Raw genomic sequence first — 21,483 nt, forward strand, 5'->3', positions numbered from 1 at the left:
AAGATGGAATTTGCCTGATGGCCTCAAAGAGCAGAAAAAACATATTACCCACCAGCAAAAGCAAACTACAAGATGACAACACATGTTCAAAATTCATTCCATTGTCCACTAGTTCAGGATCTCCAAACTGCTAATTCTTAGACACTGTGATTTCTTGAAGGAATTGGGTTTACCTACAGTGAGGAAGAGATAAATATCTGTTTTTATAGTTTTAATATGTTTCTTTTCTTTTCCTGCCCCCAAGGGCTGGGAATACAACTCAGTACAGGTATCTACAGTATGAACATGAGTATTTGAGTTAGTTCTTTAGATTCCCCTAATACTTAAGGAGGGAAACAGATACTTCTTCAGTGCAGCTCATTTCATACTAAATGTTAAACCTAAAATCAGTGTGGCAAATCACAGGCTACGGTTGCCTCTTTATAATAGGTACAGACCAAAATAAATAAATAAGTAAATAAAAATTGAAGAGTTATGCTGCAGATTAGGAAGCTAAATGTGAGTAGTCTAAAATTAGGTGTGATAAATTCAACTCTATTTGTTGGACTACCAGTTAATACTGAGTTGAGGTTCATCAAATGTAGATAAAGAATTGTGGGTGTTTTTTGTTTGTTTGTTTGTCTGTTTTTTTTGTTGTTGTTGTTGTTTGTTTGTTTGTTTTTAAGAGTAACAGATCCTGTTTCTATTTTTGTATTTCTATGATAAATTATCATTAGCATGTTTCCTTGGGCCCAGCTAGCTCCCTCAATGAAGGAACTAATAAACTGATATTGATGTAGAAGTTAGTACAATGCATTAAACTTTGTGGGTTGTTTCCAATAGGCAGAGTTTGCAAAGACTTTCAGATATATGCAGTTTAACTGAAAGATCAGGTTATGATATCAAGGCATATTCTTAATAAAAATAAATGTTATGAGCATATTAGGAGAAATATAAACCTGTTTTATATATCCCTTTCTCTTACCCCTATTCAACATGTTTAGCATATGAAGACCATATTTCAGTTTACCATTGTAAGAGGAACTTATATATAATAAATTGAATATTTAAGAATAATACTTCTCCTTATGCCTACTTACATTTATGAAAGAGAAAAACAAAGTGGAAAAAAATAGTCTTCAGCTCCAGAAAACAGTTCTGAGTTCTCAGTTTGTGCATTTCATTGCTCAACTCTGCAGCTGAAAGACACAATTCCCTATCTGGTACCTTTATACAATTGAAGAAAGGCAAAGAAATTATTTGCTCACCAGTTTTATTTTTGAGGAGTCTATTATTTCCACAATAGCTACAGACTGTTCTTTCTCCTTCATTTTTCTTCTTTAAACTTGTAAACGATACCAGGAGTGCTAGACAGAAGCTTATATATGAAGGTGAACTTTGATTTTTCCTTGGACTTTAAGACTAATCTAGTGTAGAATGTGATTGACAAAGCATTTTCATTGATGTTATGCAGCTTTTCAGGTTACCCAACCTAAGCAAATGAAGTTGTTAATGTTTACTCTGGCCCTTTCTCTAAAATGGTTTTGAACTTTAGCAGATTTTATAAACTTACAACAATTGTCAAATGGCATCAGCGTTCCCTAAACTAAAAAATAGAATCATGGAATATCCCGTGTTGGAAGGGACCAACAAGGATCATTGAGTCCAACTTGAAATACTTGTGATTGTACAGCATAGGGCTTCCTAAATCATCAATGCCATATACACCGCTAAAGTAAAACTGATTTTATTTCATGATTGAAGAATACCAGCAATTACTGAATAATTTGGAGGATACCTGCTTGAATTTCTATTTTCTGTATGATTTCTGAGAATGGGACAGACAGTTTGGGTAATCCATACAAATGGTAGCCATCCATATTTGACAAACAACAAAATTTAGTAATGCCATGACAAGAAACTGTGACCTCAAAGACCTTGTAATGAAAGTGAGATCTTGCAGACAGACTCCGTTGTACTTTTATCAAAAAATAGTGTCTCCTATCAAGTGCAGAGTTAACAGATATAATGAGAACCTTATACTGGCTGTAGTTAACCAAATCATAAAAATTGGAGAAAGAAAACATCCAAACTATTCTGTCCTGATCTAATCTCTAGCCCATGTCATACAATCCAAGTATTTTATCAAATGTCAAAGGAGGTGACAAAAAGCAAGTGAGCCACAGGACAGTTGAGAATTTTCTCCATAAACTGTTTGCCTGCAAGAGTAACAGAAGTAGAACAATCTCAACTGACTTGACTCCAAAGCAGAGAGGAAGCAGACCACAGCTCTCCGTCTTACTGAAAGAGTGCACTGTGAATGTACAAAATGAAGTAGCGCAAATGGAGACACAAAATCTTGCAGGACCTTTCAAGATATGTCCTTTCACAAGCACAGCACTGTGTTCCCCACTGTGTTGTCACTCCCTGAGTATGCTGGCCCAGCCCTGCCACCTAACAACTAGGGGAAAAAAAAATGTCTTTCAGAATGCCTAAGTGCTTTTGCTTCCCCTCGCAGTCAGTGAATCCTCAGTTATGGGTGAACAAATACAAAAGCAGAAAGTGAGTTAGGAAAGCAGCGATGAGGCCACTTGTTTACAAGCACAGGCCTGCGAATGGAAGGTGTACCCCTGAGAGATGGCTGATCCCATAAGGCTGAGCTTAACTTTCTCTCTGCTTTCCTCTGAACGACACAGAAGTCTTTTAATTATTCAAAAGGACCCCTTTATCTTATAGACTGCCATGAGTTCTTGGAAAAGGGGTAAAGTAGATGTGGAAGCTGGGAAGAATCTGGTTATAGACAAACTGTAACTGCCCCTTTTATGGTTGTGCAAAACAGAGGACTTTAGGGTACAGAGAAACAGAGCCTCTGTCTTTGGTTCAGATTTGTGCAGAGATGGCTCAGCAAATGAACAAGGCATGATGAGCAGTTCATTCTTTCTTTCTGCCCTTAATCAAAACCAGAAGTACCAGATAAGCCGGAGGCCTCAAATCTGTACAGTTCTTTATTTCATCCCACATTACCCAACTAGATAACTAGCCATGGGATCTGTGGCATCTGCTGTCCTTTAACTGTTCTAATCATAACAAATAATAATAAGCTTTAATCCAATATTATATTATGTAATATTGTCTAAGGATCCAATAACTAAACCAAGTTTCAACTGAGGTACAATATTATTTCATTAAAATCATACAAACAAAAATAAATTTTTTTGTTTAATTCTTTTCCCACTATATAAATACCACATACATCAACTCAGATTCCAAGGAGAACTGAAGAAATTTGGTTAAATTCACAGATAGACAAAGTTTCCAGCAACAGATTCATTGCTTGTGACAGTTTTAAATCTCCAAAGTGATGTGAACCTCAAACCACCAATGAAACCATAACATAGTTTGTACAATCAGTACATAGTTAGAGCAAGACTTGTTGGAGAAATTAGTGCTGTTTCAAATCTTTAAATATTCCTACTAAAATAAAATAAAATAAAGTAAAATAAAATATTTTGCAGATTTTTTTAAAGTAACTTTAAAGCTATTTGTTTCAGCCTAGTCTAAGACCACCAAGGCTATTCTATTCTCTGAGTGAGATAATTCTTCAAATCACACCTGTGATTTGTGGTGTGGTATATTCATATATAGAAATATTTTTTGTGCTTCTCATTGGTTAGGAACTTCTGCTTTCAGGAAACACTTCTGTTTGTAAACTCATTCAGGGGGACATAATTAGAGAAGAAAACATTTTTTAAATATTAAGAATAAATCAAGACAGAAGCATTGTTCTCAACTCTATTTAGTACTGACATGGAAAAAAAAAAAAAAAAAAAAAAAAAAAAAAGGTTTTCCTTTTTCTCCCAAGCAATCTGAAAGGAGCTGTTCCATTTTGTTTAGCTATTCAAAACCTACTACTCCAGCAACAGTGAGCCCACTTGATTCAGCAGATCACTAGCTGGGTCATTGCTGGGGATTATTTGAAGGCCTGTTTTATGGTAGTGTTCTGCCTCAAGCAGTACTCTCCACTATTCCTTCATTCTTACCACCAGCCACCTAATTGCTACAGAGCCTCTTTCCTTTCAAGAATACTTCTGAAAGGTCTTGTTTTCTTGAGTAACAAAAGGCAACTTAGAATCCTTGGATATGCTCACAAAATTAAATTATTTTACATCCTGTCCCACCCAGCGCTGTGTGGGAGAAGCCTGTGTCTTTCATAACACTAGTATCTTCTCATCTTATTCTCATCTCAAACCAGTAAATCTCCCAATGCCTTTGATGTAAGTTTTATTGGACTCCATGTCAAGTAGAGGACATTATCTCAGTAGCTGTACAGTGATTATCTGGGATACATCAATTATTTCTGAAAGAAACTGCTGGTAAAATGCCAAACTTTTTCATAGAGATGACTGTTGTGCCTGCTGAATTACCAGGTTTTCTGGTGAGTCCCAGGGTTGTATACACATATTAGCAAAACAAAACAGCATTTAGTAACAAGAAAAGGTTTCACTGGGTCACACACTGTCAAATTGAACACTACAATGCACAAAGATCCTATTTTTCAACTCTTTTTTTTTTTTTTAATCTGCACTCTGACTAATGCTCTCCATATCTCCCTTGATACAGTATGTTTCTTACACTTCCCTTCTTTAGATATTAAAATGGATGTAAACCACAGCTTTTTAGAACTTTCTTTACACTTTCAATGATGATGTCATATTTGCTTTATATTAACAGACCTACAGCTGAAATGTAGATACATTTAATATGTCCTGAGTATTTGGAAGTTAATAAACTTTAAATTCACTACAGAATGTTGAAGATACTGTGAGGATTTTGAATGCAAATGAAAGATTGATAAAATTGAAAAATGTTTACTTTTCAAATGTCTGTCACCACAGTAGATATACATGATATTATTTACTTTTTAAAACTCACTCATATATACTTTGCTTCATTTCAAACGGAAACTTTGCAGTGATGTCAATGAGGTTAGGAAGATACCTGTCATTCCTAATATACTAATAAGGACAGGAATGGATTTCTTATAATATAATTAAATATGTTGCTGTAAACAATTTCATAAGACTAAATTATTCTAACAAAGAAAATGACTGTGTTCACTTTCATTTTCAAGTTTTCTTCATAGAATCATAGAATTAAAGAACAGATTGGGTTGGAAGGAACCCTAAAGATCATCTAGATCCAATGCCCCTGCCATGGGCAGGGGCACCTCCCACCAGACCAGGTTGCTTAAAGCCCCATCCAGCCTGGCCTTGAACGCCTCCAGGGATGGGGCATCCACAGCTTCTCTAGGCAATCTGTTCCAGTGCCTCACCACTCTCTGAGTAAAGTCTTTCCTTCTTATATCTAATCTAAATCTACCACCTTTTAGTTTAAAACCATTACCCCTTCCCAGCTTTCCTGTAGCCTCCTTTAGGCAGTGGAATGCCGCTCTAAGGTCTCCCCAGACTTTGTGTTCTCCAGGCTGAACAACCCCAATTCACTCAGCCTGTCTTCACAGGAGATTCTTTATTAAATTCTAGATATTTTCAGCAGAGAAAATACAATTCTGTTTCCCACTTAAAGTTGTACTAAATGTTGTTATACAGCTTTATTACTCTTTAACTATCCTCTCCATTATGAACAATTTTTATCAAGTAATAGATGATGAGAGTAGCTACAATCTGATTTCAGCTATGTTTTCTGGACAACGATATAACTGGGTTTACAAGTACTTTTGGAAGAATTAAGATCTCTTGCATTACAGGGAGGATCTGATCTTGTCTTGTAACTCAATTTCTAAAAGTAATTTTAAAAGGTAAGTTTATAGCAGTAGGGTGAATTTAGGAGAAAGAGAATCCAGCCAGAGTACCCCCTGTTTTGAACAGCAAATTCTTAAGTTGCTGTGCAAAAAGAGAGTTTTATGAAATTATGAATTTGGGGCCAAACACAATAAAAGCAAGAGAAACTGCTCTTTGGACGCTATAATTCTAATAAGAGATGGAAGGATGTTCTTATTTTCACTTCTCTGGTTCTACTAATACATGATTGTAATTCATTAATTCAGGGTCAGACAACAAGTCTCTGAGCAATTACTCACATGAGTGGTCTCATAGAATTCAATGTCCTCATTTAATGTGCCATTAAAATGGTACATGGGTGCATCTAACTAAAGCAAACATCAGTTCATAGCAACACATGCTGTGTAACACTGTGAAATCCTTCATCTCAACCACTGTCTACTGAGAAAAATGAGAAAAACAAATGGCTTCATGAATTTTTCTGGGTCAACCTAAGAGATTTCTGAAAAGAAAAGGGAAAAAAAAAAAAAAAAAAAAAAAAAAAAAAAAAAGCCAAAAGCCTTACTGTATTCAGAAAACCAAGGGAGTCAGATTTTTTTCACAATTTTAGACAGACTGTTTCACACCACTAATCTCAGACAATGCCAAAGAAGGTAAAATCTAAGGTGCAATCCTAAAAATACTATAGTGTTGTACTGCAAAAGTGCACACTGACAAAAGAGAAAACAGAAGAGGCAGATGCGTTGCTTGATTCCTCCAACACTGGCACAGTTTGCATGCACTGGTGAAGGCAGGCTTCATTTTGCCACATCATTATAGAAAGATATTTGGAAACACACAATATTCTCCAGCTACCTAGCAGCCTGGTGATTTCCTCAGCACAAACAGAAATGTAAATATCCTTACCTGACCCCACAGACATTGCAAGACTCTAAATCTTTGCAAGTAATGTTACTTAGACCTAAAAGTCGTTACATCTTTCCTTGTTCTTCAAGAATAGGGTATTCAACATATTTCATGGGGATATGTCCTTCAAGGACATATGTCCTTCATAAAGGCTAATGAGGCTGGAATTAGCATAGATTAACATCCAGTTTTAAAAGGTGTTGAGGGAGTGCAAGTCCAATACAAAACCCAGAATTCATGCTTCCCATCATCGTCCCATGGTACAACACCTGAAAGGATCCTTCCCTGTCCCACGTTAATTTCAGCCAAAATATTAATTCACTCCCCAAGGAGCATTTCTTTGCTATGTTCTGTACTGAGATATGTATAAATCAGACTGACTGACTGTATTAGCTCTGTAACTGGCATACAAATGCCAGGTATTCATGGAACCATTAATTGCCATTAATATTGGATTGCGTGGTTGGCAACACAAAGATGTAGAGATCTCATCTCCTAACATATTTTTTATAGACAGTGATGCTCTGTAGCCGGAAAAAGATGTTCCTCCAGTGGATGATTAAGTGCAAGCACCTGACTCGGTATTCTGAAATGAACTTTGTAGATTATCAAAGCCTGTGAAAATTCTTCTGCTTTCACCAGGGAGGAGTTTGTCTTTACCAGTATTCCTTCTAGGACAAAATCTTGGAAAAAGGTTCCCAAGATAAATCTAGATTGAGAGAAGAGGACATCCCTTCTATAGAGTGTATTGCATTACATTTTTGATAGATTTTACTTCCCCAATAATAACGAGCATTTGCGTCCAGAAAAGGCCCATCTCTCCTCTTTAAATGTGTAACATATATGAAAATTTAAGTAGGCATCGTCAATCTGCTGTCACTTTTTTACAAAAAAGAAAATTATAACACTTTGTTAGGATTATTCCTATAAAGCATTTCATCTGAAAGGTGATATTTCTCATCTTTTTTCTTAAATTATTCAACGTTAGTGCAACTTGCCTCTATGAAAGCCAACAAATAGAACCCACCTTGGTTCAATACAAGACACTAAAGAAAAATACTTTACAACAGATACTAACACATAGCCAAGCTTTGACTTTTTTTAGACAAAGTAGAAGGATCTTAAAACAGGACTTTAAAAGCCTTCTGTGGTCCAGGGAATCTGCATATCCATAGTCCAGCATGTGTAAAGGGCTATGCACTGGAGCTGGTGGAGGCGAAAAACCACAAATATTTAATTAGCTATTCAGACCATATAAAGCAGTTGTGTCCCACCACACTGGAACATTTTCCTGTAATGTTTCTTCATAAAAAGACAGATAACTGAAGAGAAATTAGAATAATTCTATGATAGCACTGCTTTGGTCTCTGAAGTGTAATGTGCAATCTATAATCACTCAGTGAAATTCTCTATTATAAATAGCAAGACCAAATTCCACAAAATACTTACAGTTCTTTGCATTAATAGAGGAGTTTCAGAGCAACCTATCCCTTCATCATTAAAGCTTGATTCCATATTGATTATATCTTCAATAACCTCTTCCATCTAGTAAAATAATATTTTAAGACCAATCATTAGTAGTATTAGTGAAGACAATATTATTCTGAAAATACAGAGGAAACAATCATATTTATTGCTTCAATAAAACTGAATTTCAGAAGTTTATATCTTAAAACTCAAATAATTCAAGTACCTTTACACAACATCACAATTTTTACTTCTTGAAAACTATTTTATGGTTTAGCGATTACTTCTTTCCTCCCAACCACCAATCCATTCAACTTTCTTAACCTCGTATTGCAATACCAAGATCAGATGACCAGAGCACATTGCTAAGCTATAACTACGATCTATCACCATCAAATGTCTCATATCCACAGTGTATTTTTCCATTGGTGCATGAAGACTGAAAGGAACCTGTGGTTCTGCAAGAGCATGAGTCACTCAAGATTTGGTACCACACACTGCTCTCAGGGTTCAGCAGACAGAGGTTTGTGTTGTGATTGACAGCGTGCTGGATACTTCTCCAGCCAGCTTTCTAGTTCCACATGTGTTCAAGTCTGAATCTAAAACTGCTTAAGAAGATGAGGTAGCTAATTAGCTATTTGAGGTAAAACAGTAAATACTTTGCAGACATATAGACATATACAGATTTGGACAAGACACAGTATGAGTTTTCAGTGATAATTTTGGTCTGGTTCCCTTTAAAAAGTAACTATGTAGGAATGCCCATAATGAATCTGTCACAGTTAACTTTGCTGTCTGCCAGAGCAGTTCACTCATGCTCTGAGGGCTTTCAAGCAGCATTCAGTAGTGGTCTCAAGAGCTGTAGCTGAAGGAAATAGAGGAAGCATTACACAATGACTGGAAATATCAATACATAACACAACCCAGGACCACTCATAGGCCAGGGACCTTTAAATACATGTACATTTATTTTTTAGGCCATATGGCACAGCACAGCTGATATGCTCACTCCTCTCCCCCTCCAAAAGCCAGGCATGTGCGGTCCCATGAGTTATGCACAGGCTTATCTAGAAAAATGTAGTTTGGGCCAAAGGAGGCCAGGGAATATCAGCAATTATGCAATATGAATGACTCCTTCCCAGTACACCAACCTGTGCATTGGGACTCTATTATTTACCAGTATACCCATAGCTTTCACTGAACCACAGGATACATCTGTACTAGGAAATCACACTGTGCCAGAGATCTTCCCGCGGCTCTGGGATGGGATTATTCAAATTACTTGAATGATCCTACAGGGATTTGGGCTTGTGCCAACAATCACCCTCTCAATCACAAACAGGCATATTTCAAGAGGCACAGCAGGTGCTTTACAAGCAGCTGTCTTGCTCTAGAGGATAAAGTTGTACTAGTGAAGGAAATGGTTGTTCTTGGTCAGATATGCAAAGTATTTAAGAATGGTTCCAGCATGCTGCAATTGCCAGAACAGAGGTGATCACAGAGACCACCACAAAGGTCATTTTAAACGATCTTTGCAGAGTAGACTCCAATAATCCATAAACCTGACAGAAAATGTCAGTTGTCAACGCAGAAGAAATAGAGGGGCCTCAAATGAGCACTCAGACAAGCATTGGTTTTATTATTTTCAGTTCCTCATGCTTAGCTGCGTAGCATCCAAGTGTGCTGAGATAGATTGCAATATATTTGTAAGACTTTTCTGTTAGTGCCCAAGATATTATATGGCACCTCCACTTTTTATTTCTGTAGGAATTCCCCTTTTACCCAATAAGCACTATCTCTTGAAATCTATTGAAGTATTAAAGGCCATAATGTTCTACATCTTACACTGGCATTGTATAACAGCTGTATCTTTATTAAAATCAATGGTGGCATGAAAGTTAGGAAATCTAAGCCAATTTACCCAAGATAATCCTTATATAAATATGTCAAAAAAAAAATGTCAAATATGTCAAATATAAAAATGAATGAGTGATTCTTTGAAGTAATCAGCATATAAGTTTGTTATGCAGCTAGGATAATACTTTTAGACAGAAATAACTCTTATCTGGAGAAAAAAAAAAAAAAAAGTTTGCATTGCCAAGTACATATTTAAAAAAAGTACAGCAATGTATGCCACAAAGATAAGAAGATAGAACAGTACATTTAAACTGGCAGAAATTTAGAAGCCTGATCATGCAATAAGCTGTTCACACAGCATTCAAGGGAATGCTCATATAATCTGAAAGGATTCAGGGCACATGCATTGCAGCTGGATGCCCCATGAAGAGAAAGTCATGAGAAAGTCATCTCTTGCCCACAATGTATACAAGATATGTCTTGCAACATTTTCACAGCAGTAAGCAATGCCTAATTCCCCAATCTTTTTGCCAGCCCTGCCCTACCGCATTTTCATGGTCTCCTCCAAGGGCCAGCAGCTTGCTAACAGGGCTCTCTGGTGTGCCAATATCACTGACGGGAGGCATGTGTCCGTTTCTTAAAATGGAGGTCACTCCTGCAGGCTGGATTGTGTGGGAGTGGGACAGGGAGAGGGTCTGGCTGGACAGCTTGGTGTCAAGGGTCAGATACTGCTTCACCTGGTGCCTCTGGCTTTGCTGGATATGGTATCTAGACTGATTTTCCAAGTGTGTTTGTACCTGGGGAGAAATGGAAATGATTGCTAAAGTTTCAAGCTGTTCGTATCACCATTTGCCAATATGCTCCCTTAGTGAACTTTAGAACAATACATTCAGTTTTTATACCATTGCATAGAATTATTATTAACCACAAATCTTTTTAAAATTTTACACACACACTTCTTTTTTGTGTACTATATTCCCCTACGCAGGTGAATAAACCCTCTGAATAATTATCAAAGAAGAAGAGTAGAGTAGAGTAGAGTAGAGCAGAGTAGAGTAGAATAGAATAGAATAGAATAGAATAGAATAGAATAGAATAGAATAGAATAGAATAGAATAGAACAGAACAGAACAGAACAGAATAGTTCAGTTGAAAGAGACTTGAAAATATCAAGTCCAACTGCCTGATCATAAACATGATCCTGAGAAAAGGCCAGAAGTGTGCTACACATTTCTCTTTTCTCAGTCAAGACTGGTCTTTACTGAATCACTAATAATTATAATCAAATCTATAAGCATATATGTATTAAAATTAGTATCACAATGTAATTACATTTTTGTACTTGAAACAGCAAAGAAATGTATAAAGAAAAACATAATCCAACCAACTTCAAGAGCATCAGACATTCATTTATATCTAAACCCAAATTTGGCTCACCTTGTAATAAGTACAGTCAGTCAAATGAGGCATTGTTGCACTTTTGCAAAAATTAAAATAAAAATCTAATAAAAATAATTTAAAAAAATGGCCCAAAGTTACAGTCCTAGATGACCGTTCACTGTCCTCAAACCATGCAGTCTTTGTGAAGTGCCTCTTGAGGACAGATCACTTTTTGAGTTGGTAGGACTTTATAAACCAAGCGGTCATGCCAAAATGGCTAATTGAGTAGGACTTTGGGCAATCCTTTGATTACAAAGATTGACAATTGCTACTTCAAACAGCTCTCATCTCAGATCAATGTCACATTCCTGCAATTTAACTACCAGAGGAGCACTGCATACACAAACCTCACTGTCATTTCAGCCCTGTGGCTTTCTCCTTTTGCTATGGCATGACTGGTCACAAATTTCGCGTAATAAATTTTTCTCAAGTGGCCTCTGTGCAAGCATGATTAATATTTGTTAAATAATAGCAAGACTTGCTCTGCAGCCCTTATTTTCTCTGAAAAAATTCAGTCATTTAAACAAACTTCTTTTTAATTCCCCTAACATACATAAGCAGAGATAAATAGCCCATAAAAGGGGTTTGCATTTAAATTAACTATATTTTTGTACAACATTGCAGTGGTTATTTTATTTTTAATCATGTTACAGTGGCATGTCTAGAATTATTTTAATTATGTTTCTTTAAACTAATTTTCTAGTCATATAAAAAAGATTAAGCCATGCAGTAATGAATATAATATTAATTATTTTGATGTAAGCCTTAAAGTTATTAAATAATATTCCACCAAAATATTGATATCAAATCTTAAGTACATTGTTTTGATATTCCCTTGTTTTATGTTAGGAAGGTATGCATCTTTTGTAAGATTTTAAGAACTAAATGTGTATTTGGGATTTACTTAAATTACAATATTATTTATCTTAACTGAGATCTTTGTGTTAGTTTTAGTAAGTGTATAATGTAAGGTTAATTTAGGCTCTGATTTATCATTGTGTAAGGATGATAGCTTCTTCACCTTCAATAAGGCTTGTGCTCATACTGAAAGTTAGACACCCATGCAGCTTTCTAAATTAGAATCTAAATATGAATTCTACTGCATACCAATTTAACAAAAGTAACAGGTTGGGTGAAATGAAATGTGCCGAGGGAAAGAAAATATGTCCCGCTGTACAGCCAAAGCAGGGATTTGCTGTCCACCCTTGTTTTCTGTTGCTGTTTCAGAAGCACCCACAGATACTTGGTGTTTGTACTGAACTCTAGGGTCAATGAATGTGACTAGTATCTAGATCTTGCACTGCCTAAATTGATGAAGATCTCTTTCCAGCAGTGCAGAACACTACAATCAACAGCTTTGAATGGACAGCTTCTTTGGATGGAACAACTGGGAGTGGGATCAGCGTTACAAATCAATGGGTTACAAATCCAGTTACTGCATCTCACCCAGCTGCTTTATTCTGCTTTATTCTCTTAAATGAGCAATGAAGTGTTTTCTTAGAAATTCTACAGGCCTACCTGAAACACAAAATCCACATGAATGTTGAATATCTTCAAATTAAATGGGAAACAAGAAATTTGCAGTGTCCTGTGTGTGTACTATGTTTAAGAGTTTGCTGTTGTTGGTTGGTTAGTTTGGTTTGGTTTGATTTTGCATATGGGCAGAATTTTAATCAGGAAGTGGATTCTGCCACAAGAATATTGCTGAAAAGTCAGTGGCTTGCTTTTTGCTTTCTCTCGCCTTCAGATTGCTGGTGGTAAATTGAAATCCCTGTCCAGCCCAGTTGGCTGGTGAACTGCCACAGGACCATTTCTGTGTGCTCTGGGAAAGAAAATCAAGTAAAAAAATCAAGTTTATTGGAATGCTCCTCTAGTATGACATTTTTTCAGTGCTTAGATCCTGCCTGTACTGTCCTCAATTTTCACAGAGGTAAAAAACTAAATCTCCTCTGATGGGATCTGTTTCTGTGGTTTTGCAAACCTCCCTATTCCGTTTACTGTGCAAATTGCAGTCATTGTAAAGCAGTACTGTTGGTGTTAAAAAGGGATCTATGCCCTGATTTTCAAAAGTAGATGAAGTTGCAATACTTAATTATCCCTATATATCTAAATAAATCTTAGAAGTCAATGTCAATGATAGGAAGTCGAGCTTTGAAAGTCAAACCACTACGTAGAGATAAAGTAGAACTGAACTGATAATATATTTTTATAATCATATTGCTAGTAATAATAAATGGGGAGAAAAAGTCATGTTATGCTAAAGGAATACTAAGAATACAAACTCAAGCTCTCTGAAAATTAGAAGTGACAGTTAAAGCTGTCCATGCAACATGTGTGAAATAGGAGAGGAAAATCAAAATTTAATAATTTTATGAAGTCTGTTAGTGAAGTGTCAATTACTAAGTATGATCAGTTTACTCTCTACTGGTTTGCTGGATGGTTTTTATTATATCAGTACTGTTAAGCTTAGTTTAGGTTTTCTGATTTATTTATTTATTTTTTTGTAGTAACATAAGCTCTTTACAATAACCATTACAATAATTATAAACTATAAACTTTGTTTTTATTTTGAGCTTCATTTTAGCGATGTTAAAGAGTGGTTAAGCACTGGCATAGGTTTTCCAGAGTGGTTGTGGAATCTCCATCTTTGGAGATTTTCAATACATGGCTGGAGAAGGCCCTGAGCCCCTGAGAAGGTAAAATAAATAAAGAAATAACCAAAGAAATTTGCAATGGTAATCTAAATATTGAAACTCCGAATAATAATTTTTAAGTCTGGGAAAAAAAATGCTATTTAAATATTCAGATTAGGGGATCAGTTAAATAAATTTAAAAAAAAAAATAAAAAAAGGAAGGAAAAAAAAGAAGAAAAATTGCTCCCACATATAAATAGTCCCACAAGCAAAACAGCCCACACATACATGTACTAAGCTGCTTTGAGACAGTTATAATGGGAATACGTTAGATCCATCAGATTATTTCCCCGATACAGAAAACTGGGAAAAAATACATAACAATTCCAGAGGTATATCCTCCAGCAGTACTGGGAAATTAATTTTCTAATTCCTTTTAATTCAAGGAGTTCCCATAGTCAGCAATAATATTTCGTTACAGACTATATGAAATTTCAAGGCAAAGATCTCTGAATCTCTTCAGTTTAGGATTCCTCCTGTATATAAAATCATTGAAACTTCTTTGGAGCAGGTACCTGCGTTGTTGAAGATGACACATCCTTTACAACCACAGCAGTTTCAATATAGAGTTACTTTATTATTTTTTTCTTAGTACAATGAATATTTAATTGGTTGTTTAATGTTGGACACCTTAAAGGAAGACCCTAAAAGATGCTAGGATATTTTTTAGGTTAGAGAATCCACGGGACTGGTGGCTCCATGTAACCTGGGTTCTCATTCCTGGCACAGAAATGTGGGAGCAGTGGGATTTGAAAAAAGTCTATCTTCTGGCACTCAGAAGGTCATTCTCTTTTAAACATCTCTCTGCCTTTCTAATTTTTGTGAAATGGATGACCTTGCTCTTTGACATGCCTAATTTCTGGGAATCTCTAGCGGTAGTAGTCACCCAGTGACCACCCGATGAATCAGATACAGATTCCAGGGAGAGAAAAGCCTCAGACCCAGCCCAAGATTTAGAACTATCTGCCAGCATACCTGCTTAGCTCTCAGTAAAGTCAGTGGCCTGAACGTTTCTGCAAAGTGCTCCTGAAGTTTTACAGACTGTTTTGACTATTTCGTGTGCGAGGTGTAACAAGGCAGTGAATCTATGTAGATAAATGCTGGTAGATAAATCCCAGGCATTCTCTTACAGTGGCCATGTACTTTAAATGCACTGGCCATGTACTTGGCCGTGTACTTTAAATGCTAATTATTAAAGATTTTTTGAGGAGTGAAGGACAGCATAAAATTTAACAGTGGAGAGATTATCTACTCCCTCCTAGGCACTGCTTTTGTCTATTATCTGGCTTTCCTGTGCAATTAAAACTATAGAACCAGAAACATCAAGCTTGTGTGGACCAAAAGAATCTAGACCAGACTCAAATTGTATAATTCAACCTGAACAAAGCTAGAACAGAAGTGAACATTTTGGGATGGATTTTGTAATCCAGAGCAAATCTCAATTCACACGTAACCAACTGTACCTACTTCTATTTTATATCTCACTGAGAGGCCTGTTCTGAGAACAAGAACATAACTGCCTTTCAGAATTACAGACACATAGTCAAACTTCTTCAATTGCTCTTTCTAATTTGAGCAAATGTCCTCGTGTTGCAAAACTGTGGTAGAGTTGTGTAACATTTTTTCCCACACTCACACTATTCTTTTTTCATTTCTAATATGTTGCACAATGGCATAACTAGGTCTTCAGTAATCTATTTACACAAAATATTTCACTTCCACATTTGCCAATGAGATTTTTCCACTAGTAAAAAATACCTAGCATACCAAAAGTAAGAAAGAGGGCATATTTAGGCAACATAAATGAGGCATGATCAATGTCAACGATATACCAGTAGCACTGCCATGTATCATACCGATATTCCACTATGGGCAAGCAGATGATACATTAACTCCCAGGCGGCTTAGCCCAACATCAGTTCTGGGAAAAATAATGGAAAAACTGAAGAGAGATTCAATTAATAAATTATTAAAAGATAGGAATATAATTAATGCTAGTCAATATAGCTCTGTGGAAAATAAGCCTGGTCAAACAAATCCACTTCTGTTCTTTGATGAGATTTTAAGTTAGGTTGCCAAAGGTAACGATGTAGGTATAATATACTTCAACTTTTGTGTGCCTTTTGACTTAGCATCGTTCAATATTCTAATTAAAAATATAGCACTACACAATATCAACAAAGTGTGTTTTAACTGGATTAACAGTTGGCTAACGAATATGCATAAGAAAGTAATCAGCAAAGGTTTGGCATCAGAAAGAAAGGCTCTTCACAATATTGTACTATTCAACATTTCTATCAATGATTTGGGACTAGAGAAAAATAAAAGCTACTGAAAGGAAAAATATTTTTATAGAGTAGTGACTCCTTTGAAACAAAATGTGTTCCAAGTCAGCCAAATAACATATCTTCTGGAAAAGAAATACAGGATGCAACACTGTAGAAAACTGATTGAAGAATACTCTGTAAGCAAAAGATCTGGGGTAACAACAAACCAGCGATTTGGCAGGGGTGTCCAGGTAATGCTACAGTAAGACAGAGAAAATGGTATAAAGGAAGCAGGTAAGAACCTAGCTTTACTCTGCTCTTATTAACGGTTCAGTGGACCCTAAACATGTTTAAAACATAGTTGAAAATTTGAAATGACATAGAAAAGAACCACAGAAGCAAATAAAGAGTGAAAAAAAATGTGTTTCAATGAACACTTTAAGAAACTCCACTACTTTCTTGCTGTCAAATTGAAATTTGTGAAATTTGTGAGGGATGCTAAATGTGAAAGGTCTATGTTAAACTAACACATAGAAAGTATGAGCTACTGCCCACAGGCTGATGCTAGGTAAGCTCGTATCAGAAATTCTGTGAATAGACACTGAAATATTCAGAAGGAATAGTTCAGGAACTCTAACTACTGTTTTCTTCAGACTGAGGGTTGATGACTTTCTGGAAGAGATGCATTAGCAAAATCCAAGATAAACTTTTATCAAACACTTTCTTGACTCAAAGCTGAGTACTAGGATAATAACTGAATAAAGTACAGTAGCCAGTGATATTAAAGGAATTACAATGAGTGGTCTATTACAATGAGTAGCCCTTTCTTTGTTTAGATTTTATGGACTTTTGGATCTGAGAACTCACTATCATAATAGTAACTTTTTCTTCAGTGAAAATTCACTCTGAATTTAATAAATGTTCAAATTGCTGCAACAATGTAATATGTATAAATATAGTCATAATATGCTGGACTGAGCAGTAGACTTCATTACTTTGCCATTTATGCTGGATGTTAATCTGTTCCAATGTTTTTAAAAGTTCCTGAAGTCAAATTTCTCACACTGATGGGATCACATCATTTATCATTAGTCCTGAACACAACACCTCTCTGAATCTATTTGAGTTATGGGGCTTCATGTTCTTTTCAGTCACTGTACAAGAAAATAAGCATCTAATTATGAGCTTTTTAATTATTAAAATGCTCTGCAAGTACCCAAAAAATCTAATTCCATTTTAAGATAAGAAACATAGACATAACACAGACTGTTTCAGTTCTATTTCTGAGGACTTTCAGCTGGATTTTAAGAGTTAGGAAAAAAAATAGTGATGAAATAATCTTTTTTCCTTTCTAACTTCTATTATAAATGAACATCAACTGTTTGTTTATCCTGTTCTTTCTATTAAACTTTTTGAGAAAAGCACATTTGTGAAATTATTTCATAATAAAATGAAATTTCATCTTAGTAATTATACACTTCTGTTCTATCTTAAAACCTATCACCAAATAACATAGCCGTTCACTTTAATGTTTAGTTTATAAAAGCATTTGTGATTATGTCAATTAATTGCTTAAGCTAAACACAGTAATTAATTTTTAAATGTGAATATATTTTTCTTATTGGAACTTTGATCTGACTAGATGAGACCTTCTCCATTAATATGCATGAAGAGAATACAAAGCAAAAGACATCCAGTCTGGCAATTCAGAGCTGTGTTTAGTTGATGCCTTACAGTAGCTTTCAAGTTTAAAAAAAAAAAAAAAAAAATCTCATGTGACTCTAATGCGCTATTTTTCATCTTGTTTAACCTTTGACATCATATTCATCAGGAACTTGTGAATGTTCTTTCAAGGGTGAAGAGACCGAAGAAGAAACATTTTAAAGTTCTTTGACAAAGGCCTTGTCTTCAACAATGACTACTGCTTCTTTATTTTGTTATCTCAATAGCCGAAAACAGCTGATAATTATAAAGGTTGGGTAGCATGGGAGTATTACCCATCACACTGACAACCATTATGAAAACAAATATATTTTCTATTGTATCTAGAATAAAAACTGCAAAAATTTATTAATTGCACAGTTCTATTCTGAGACAGAGTTACTTATATGTACATTTTCAATTATTACAATACTTCAGAGAATTACTTTTATTTTTTTTTACTTTAAAAATTGCTATCTACATAATATGTACTTCAAGTTAAAGAAATCATCAGCACTAACACAGTGCTAAAATAGAGTATCTGGTTGTAAGATGGAGCATAGGAAAGAGTCCTTGTAATTTAAATGTGAATTTAGGAAAACAATTAATTATGTTATTCACTGTCACTGAAGTCACAGTAACTTAATGTGTACTCTGAAAAACAAAGCCTAATGTTTCCTTTAATAAGGTCAGATATAAACACACAGTAAAACATTTGCTAGAATTAGAGACTTGCTTTTCGGTGTTCTATTTCTAAAGAATTTCATAAAGAAAGCAACCCTCTAAATACGGTATTTTCAGCAAATGCATTCTAATTCCAGGCAAAATTCTAATTTAAAATGGAGTGAGATGCTCTACTTTGGAAAAGATGTCTTAATAAACTTGTCTTCCTAAATAATATTAAAGTCCAATGTTTTACTCCAGTTGGAAAAATAGAAAGGGGTGTAAGTCTTTTATATTTTAACAACACAAGGCATTTGGAAACAGAAGACAAAAATTGGGCAGCGTTCTTGTAATGTGCTATGTGAATGATCTTTCCAAGCACGGCTCTGCTGATTTTTAGAAAGTTTTATGAAGCAGTTTTCCACAGGGCTTTGCTGACATCAAGCATCTCACAACATCAGAAGTTGAAAATAGGATGTATTCTTTACAAAGTGTTTACAGTGGAAATACTGACTTTGAAGATGAGAAGTGCATGAGTAGGTCCAAAAAAAAGCAACAAAAATGATCAGTGATTGAAAGGAGAGGGAGTATTTAGTTTTAGAAGAGAAGGCTGAGAGGAAACAAATAAAAGTCTTCATGTCTTTAAAAGACTGTGGCCAAGCAACAGATTTCAGTATGAAGTGAATGCCATGACAGTCAGTGTCATGGCATTAAGTAGCAACAAAAGTGAATGTGGCTGAAACTAGGAACAGATTTCTCCGGATAAGACTACTGAGGTAGAAATGAGGATAATACAGAGATTCCTAAAATCAAAAGCCTTCCATCGAAGCATGCTAGGAATGACAGGAATAGGCAAAAGTGGTGAACCTTCTTGAATCTACTTCAGCCTTACTTTTTCAAGCAAATCCACTTGTGTGCCAGAGTAAATAGATGAAGGGACATGGCCAAATATGTGCCGAAAGAGCTGGAAATCTATGTAGTTCAGCAAATTAACAGTTGAAAAATATAACCAAGATGAATGTGGGGGCAAAAGAGCTGCAAAAGAGACTTTGTAGAAACCAGTGCCGAATGAGAAAACTTTCTGTACAATACATATAGCAGAAGAACGTCTCTCATGGAGAGAGAGGCAGAAGAGCTCTGATGGCTGTAGCTGTTAGGGGCTAGATTATACAGCTAGCAATTTCCTAACAAATCCCTGTGTAGATGCAGTGATTTTGATAGCATTTCACCATTGTGGCATTCCCTAGCACTCACTGAGCATTGATGGAGCTCAGTCCTTTCAGGTATTCCTCTGTGCTAACCTCCTTGTGCAATCAGAAATGAGTTGGGGGAAGCCAACTACCTGTACTGAGCAGCTACAGAGACATTATCAAAGCAAGCACTTCCATTTGCACTGATATACCTGAGACACTCTTGGCTTCTTAATTGAACTCCTGCAGTTAAGATACACATGGCTCTCATGGCTCCTTATCCATCACCAGCTTGACTTCTGAAGAAAGGACCCCCAAGGTCTTAAGGCCAGCTTGTCATGTTTTAAAATAACAATGAGTCTCGATGACTTTGTGGTCTTCACTGGCAAAGACTCAAGATTTTAACATTACAGTATAAAAACAGCCTATAAAGTTAAGCAAAGCAAACTACAGGAAGTATTTTTACAAAACTATCCCTTTGATTTAAGTTAGAATTTAAGCTGAAAATCTAAACTGCGAATAAAACCAACCACTACAGTTAATAGGTCACACAAGCATAACAATAGACCACAATCAAATTATAAAACCCCAGCTAATATCCTTACTTTGACTCTGCACAATGACCCTGTCCATGCTCTCATTGATTCATGACATCTGTGAATATAATAAATCTGTACTGTTCCAGTTCCTCTTTATTGTTGATTTTATTAAAGGACAGTGAACGTGACTCTTGCATTTGAAGAATGGAAAGAATCTTTTTGTATGTCCAGCTATGTTTAAAGAGCTGGATCCTGATACCTTTACTTAACTACTTGCAGAATACTCTGTTTCCAGAAGTCATTCTAATTAGGTCAGTCAATATGATGCTATCAAATGGAGAAGAGTGTATTAAATAAATATTCTAGGAACATCAGTTTTCAATATGAAAAGTATAAACTTTTTTAGTTAAAAAACCTGTGCTAATGATCTTACACCAGTGCAGTTTGTTCAGTCCTAACAGAAGAAACAAAATAACAGCATTAAGAGTTCTTTATTTGTCAACTGGAACAGCTAGCACAGATCTGTAAATGCACAGTTCTTGCAGTGTGAGAAATCCATAACTAGAACAAGGCATCTAATTCAGATATTCAAAATTTTCTGAAAAATATCATATGTCAAAACCAAATCTGCTCCAAAAGTTGGGATTTATACAACACTGGCTGATGCAGATGCCAGGAATAGTGATAATGCTTTCAATCATAAAAATTACATTTTAATGTCAGCATTTTTAACTATTTAAATGGAGACGGAAACACAGAAAAGTCCAAAGATGTCTATACTGTTAAAGTATATATATATATAGCCTATATATAAGGTATATATATACGTATATATATCCATAAGTAAAGAAAGGTCTAACAGGAGAGAACCAACACATACGTATACTACATTTATCTGTATCTGAGAAAGTCTGAACTTCAAATAGCAAGAAACAAAAGAAAAACAGATCATTGGTGTGACATCTAATTTAGTATATTCCTGA

General features: G+C 35.5%; 1 protein-coding gene across 1 annotated transcript in view; it reads right to left on the reverse strand.

The window, feature by feature from the left end:
* Positions 1 to 21,483, reverse strand: part of TFEC (transcription factor EC) — a gene marked incomplete at both ends in the record, with an annotated part of 75,967 nt that overhangs the window by 26,290 nt on the left and 28,194 nt on the right. Inside the window, 2 exon segments of the mRNA XM_084286152.1 lie at positions 8,133 to 8,228; positions 10,553 to 10,804. Of these exon segments, the coding sequence (XP_084142278.1) occupies positions 8,133 to 8,228; positions 10,553 to 10,804 (348 nt within the window).

This window comes from Netta rufina (genome assembly GCF_964035555.1).
Source record: "Netta rufina genome assembly, chromosome: 1".
Taxonomy (NCBI): domain Eukaryota; kingdom Metazoa; phylum Chordata; class Aves; order Anseriformes; family Anatidae; genus Netta; species Netta rufina.